The sequence below is a fragment of the Alligator sinensis genome, unplaced genomic scaffold, assembly GCF_000455745.1.
Source record: "Alligator sinensis unplaced genomic scaffold, ASM45574v1 scaffold1600_1, whole genome shotgun sequence".
Lineage (NCBI taxonomy): Eukaryota > Metazoa > Chordata > Crocodylia > Alligatoridae > Alligator > Alligator sinensis.
In genome coordinates this window covers 286743-290434 of record NW_005843142.1, presented here as the reverse complement: position 1 = coordinate 290434, position 3692 = coordinate 286743, and the positions used below count along the sequence as shown (strand labels likewise).

Below are 3692 nucleotides of genomic sequence, written 5' to 3'. Positions count from 1 at the left end.
CCCTACCCTGGGGGGCTTCACAAGGAGGTTAGATAGGCATCTGGCTAGGGTCATCTGAACCCAGCACTCTTTCCTGCCTACGCAGGGGGTCGGACTCAATGATCTATTGAGGTCTCTTCCGACCCTAACATCTATGAATCTATGATACCTCATAGCCAGAGCATGACTAAACGTTATTCACTAAACTAATAACAATCCTTCTACAGCTTATGCAGACAAGAAAGAAGAACAAGGCTTCCCGTTTGAGTTGCTGCTAGAACTCACATCATTTCTATTACCTTTTGGTGTCTGGTACATTTTGCAAGCCTTGGGGTTAAATTGCTAAACTCACTTTCCTGCCTCCTGGTTTTGTATTTAGTCCTCTGAAATCATGCCACTTCAGGAGAACAAGGCAAGTACAAAGGACTTTAACCACCTACATATGTAGAGCCTTTATCAAACAGCTTCTCCCCATCTTTCCTCCCAATAAAAGTAATCTGCATTTAACATGTAAAATGACTGCTTTGGTACTTCAAATACAGGACAAGCAAACTTTTCTTCACTCAGAAAAATGAAGGATGTGGTTATCCGACTTCAGTTTATCCCACATACCAAAAAGATCCCAATAATTTTATGGGCTTTTAATTTAAGATACTATACTAATAAACTCTACATTAAGTCAGTTGGAACTTTCTAATTTAGAGGATGCGTATCTATTTTCTTACTCTCAGGGGTCTCTAATCCCCTAGAAACCTTTTCCCTGGAGACCTTGGCACAGTTTCTGAATCAGGTAGAAGGTAACATATTAAATACCTCCTCCTAGCTAGAGTTGGATTTTTCACTACTACTGCACTTTCAACATTAGAACAAATTCTGTGTGCTCAGAACTTGACTCTTCCCATATACATGAAATCCCAGAAATCCTAAAACTACCTTTCACTTTACTAAATATTGTAGAAGCTTCTAGGATTTCTACCCACATATGACACTGCCAAGAAAAAGAACTGGCAAAGGATGAAGTACAAAATGTGACAGGGAAACAACCTGGTAATCTAATTTTCTCCCAGAAATACCTGGTCAAAGTGCCAGGAACCAAGTGAAAGGGCCTCAAAGTGCAGATCAGTAACATTTTTTTTTTCATTTTAAGTAACTGCATCAGTACTGGCCACCAGTATCATACTGTATACATATCCAAAGTTACATACCATTTTCTCTTCATATGTGGGATCCAATTCTTGAATTTCTTTCTGTTTTCCTGGCGATGCATCATCAAAAGTTTCCTAAAAGGGGGAAGAGGCAAATTAAAGTTGTCATTTTTTTCACAAAGTTACTCAGCCTTATTCAGAAATTATTTTCTGCACGCATTTTCTACCCGTAGTGGATGACTTCTCTCTTTCAAATTTTGACACATTAAAAGATTTACTTACCCAGGTTGTAGATTTTTAATATTCAGTTTACTCCTAAGGGCAGGGTGACAGGTTTGAAAAACACAGCTGTTTGGCTTTTTTGGTTTTTTGTACCAAACCAGTTTTGGTAGAGGTGATGACTAGATAGAATTTGTCAGCAGAAAAACAATCTATAGATTAATTGCTTTCTACTCCCCTTTATCCTTTAGAAGGATCCTTTTCTTTGATTACCCAGTCAAACTGGGATTTATTCCTTCTAAAGGATAAAGGGGAGTAGAAAGCATATAATCTATAGATTAATTGCTTTCTACTCCCCTTTATCCTTTAGAAGGATCCTTTTCTTTGATTACCCAGTCAAACTGGGATTTATTTGGTCCTTACTCCGCATCAGTAACCACCTTCCAACTCTACTATCAATATTACATTTTTACTTCTTTACCAAGCATTTATAAATTTCACTCTGCTTTGGATCCTCACACCAGAAACAATATGTGCTGTAACATTACAGGCAAAGTCCTGCTCTAGACTATTTGTGCTGAAGCTGCATCTTACTCTTTTTTCAGGGTAGTTTGTAAAGAGAGTAAATGAGACACCTGGAGAGTTTCTATCACCCATCTGTTTAGGTGACCCACATGAAAAGTTAGCTGAATTAATTCCCTGACAGCAGCTGGGAGCAGAAAAGATATGCTAAAACAAAGGAGAACACGTGCAAAACAATTAACAAGGAAAAAACCCCCGAACAGAATAGACAAAAAAACCCAGAGAGAGAGAGAGAAAGCATGGTCACTGTGTGAAAGGACAAAGCACAAGAGCATACCCAAATATGAAAGGTGCAGTTCCAGTTTAGAAATCAGTGCATTAACACAGTGGTCCTCAGTCCCTTTAGCCCTGCTAGAGCATCCTGCCTATCCAGACTGGACTGATCTGATACGCAACAACCTTGCTTAACAGTGAGAAGGACTGCAGGGCTGTGGCCCTTGTTTACGAGTTCAACTTGCCATGAAATATCTTTCACAAAAAAACGCTTATTAAAAGAATAACACCACTTGTTAAAGGGCCAGCACAGCCTGTAAAGTCCCTGGCAATAAGATTTGGAAAACAGAAGAGCATGGTAATTATCCGAGCACTTTTTTTACCAAGATTACAATTTAAATCATTCTTGAATCTCCTTGCAAATAAGTCAAGTGGACTCTTCTTTAGGAATGTATATTTCTTTCCATTAATATTTGGCAGAACTCTCTCTTGAATACAAAGGACATATAATGATTGTCAAATGCATATTGCTCCATTTCAGTGCATAATGGCATGTTTCTCAATCCCCTACCTAATTATGGCATATTTCTCAATCTCCTAAAAGTACTGGTACTGGAGGGAGATTTCATCACTGTCTCTCTGTGTCCTACATGCACATCAACAGTTTAGTGTTCACAAGCGGTCTGTGCACTGCTACCATCGCAGGAGTTACACTGGCAACGATGGCGTATGAGTGATGCAATAGCTGTAATAGTCCACAAAGGGTGTCCTACACTCAAGAGCTTGACTACCTTGATCCCAGCTATGTAGCTGGTCCAATTAAGACCATCATCCTCAGAAATCCTCACCACCAACAAGGAAGGAAGATCAGAAGTGTCAGCACAAACAAAGCCCCAGCTGCTCTCATCTCTCTTGAATTTCCTGCCCCTTTCATTAACTAGCTCAAAAGGCTACCTCTGGGTGACAGCATGCGAGCAAAGAGGCTAACGCTTCGGAAAGAACGCCGTTTTAGTTGAGGCGACAGTCAACGGTCCAGCTAGAGAAAGAGAGCAGCGCACTTACAGCTACGATCAGCACACTGGGTGGGGAACAAAAGGAGGCAACAAAAATCAGTACTGAGGCCAACGCAGCACACTGCTTCTGCTGGAAGACAGGACCCTAAGTCTTCAAAGGACTCCAAAGCACCACCCATCACACACAAGAAGGCATGGACCTCTTCTCCGGTGGCCCTTTGCCTCCCCCCCTCAGCTTTTGCTCCTCTAAAGAAGCTTTAAAAATAAATAAATAAAGCGGTCCAAGCCAGTCCTCTGAAGCCAGCTGGGCAGACTCAGACAGGCGGCAGAAGCAGGATGGACTCGTTTCCCCAGATCGCGAGCCACAACCCCGGCTGAGCCAGGCTGACGCTCCCGGGGAAGAGCTCGGGGACGCGGGTCCCGGGCGGCTGCCCCCGCTGTGGGGGGCTCCCAGGGCAGCAGGGCACAGCTGCAAGGGAGCAAAGCTCCAGCCCCGCCGCTTCCACGTGCTCGCCGCCTGGCCGGCCGCCGGGGGCGCCTT

At 42.8% G+C, this 3692-nt stretch overlaps 1 protein-coding gene across 1 annotated transcript in view; it reads right to left on the bottom strand.

Annotated features, from left to right (window-relative positions):
* Positions 1 to 3146, bottom strand: part of LOC102379885 (SWI/SNF-related matrix-associated actin-dependent regulator of chromatin subfamily A member 5) — a gene marked incomplete at its 5' end in the record, with an annotated part of 35988 nt that extends 32842 nt beyond the window's left edge. Inside the window, 2 exon segments of the mRNA XM_025194003.1 lie at positions 1185 to 1259; positions 3093 to 3146. Coding sequence (XP_025049788.1) covers positions 1185 to 1259; positions 3093 to 3146 — 129 coding nt within the window.
* Positions 3147 to 3692: the final 546 nt, after the last annotated feature.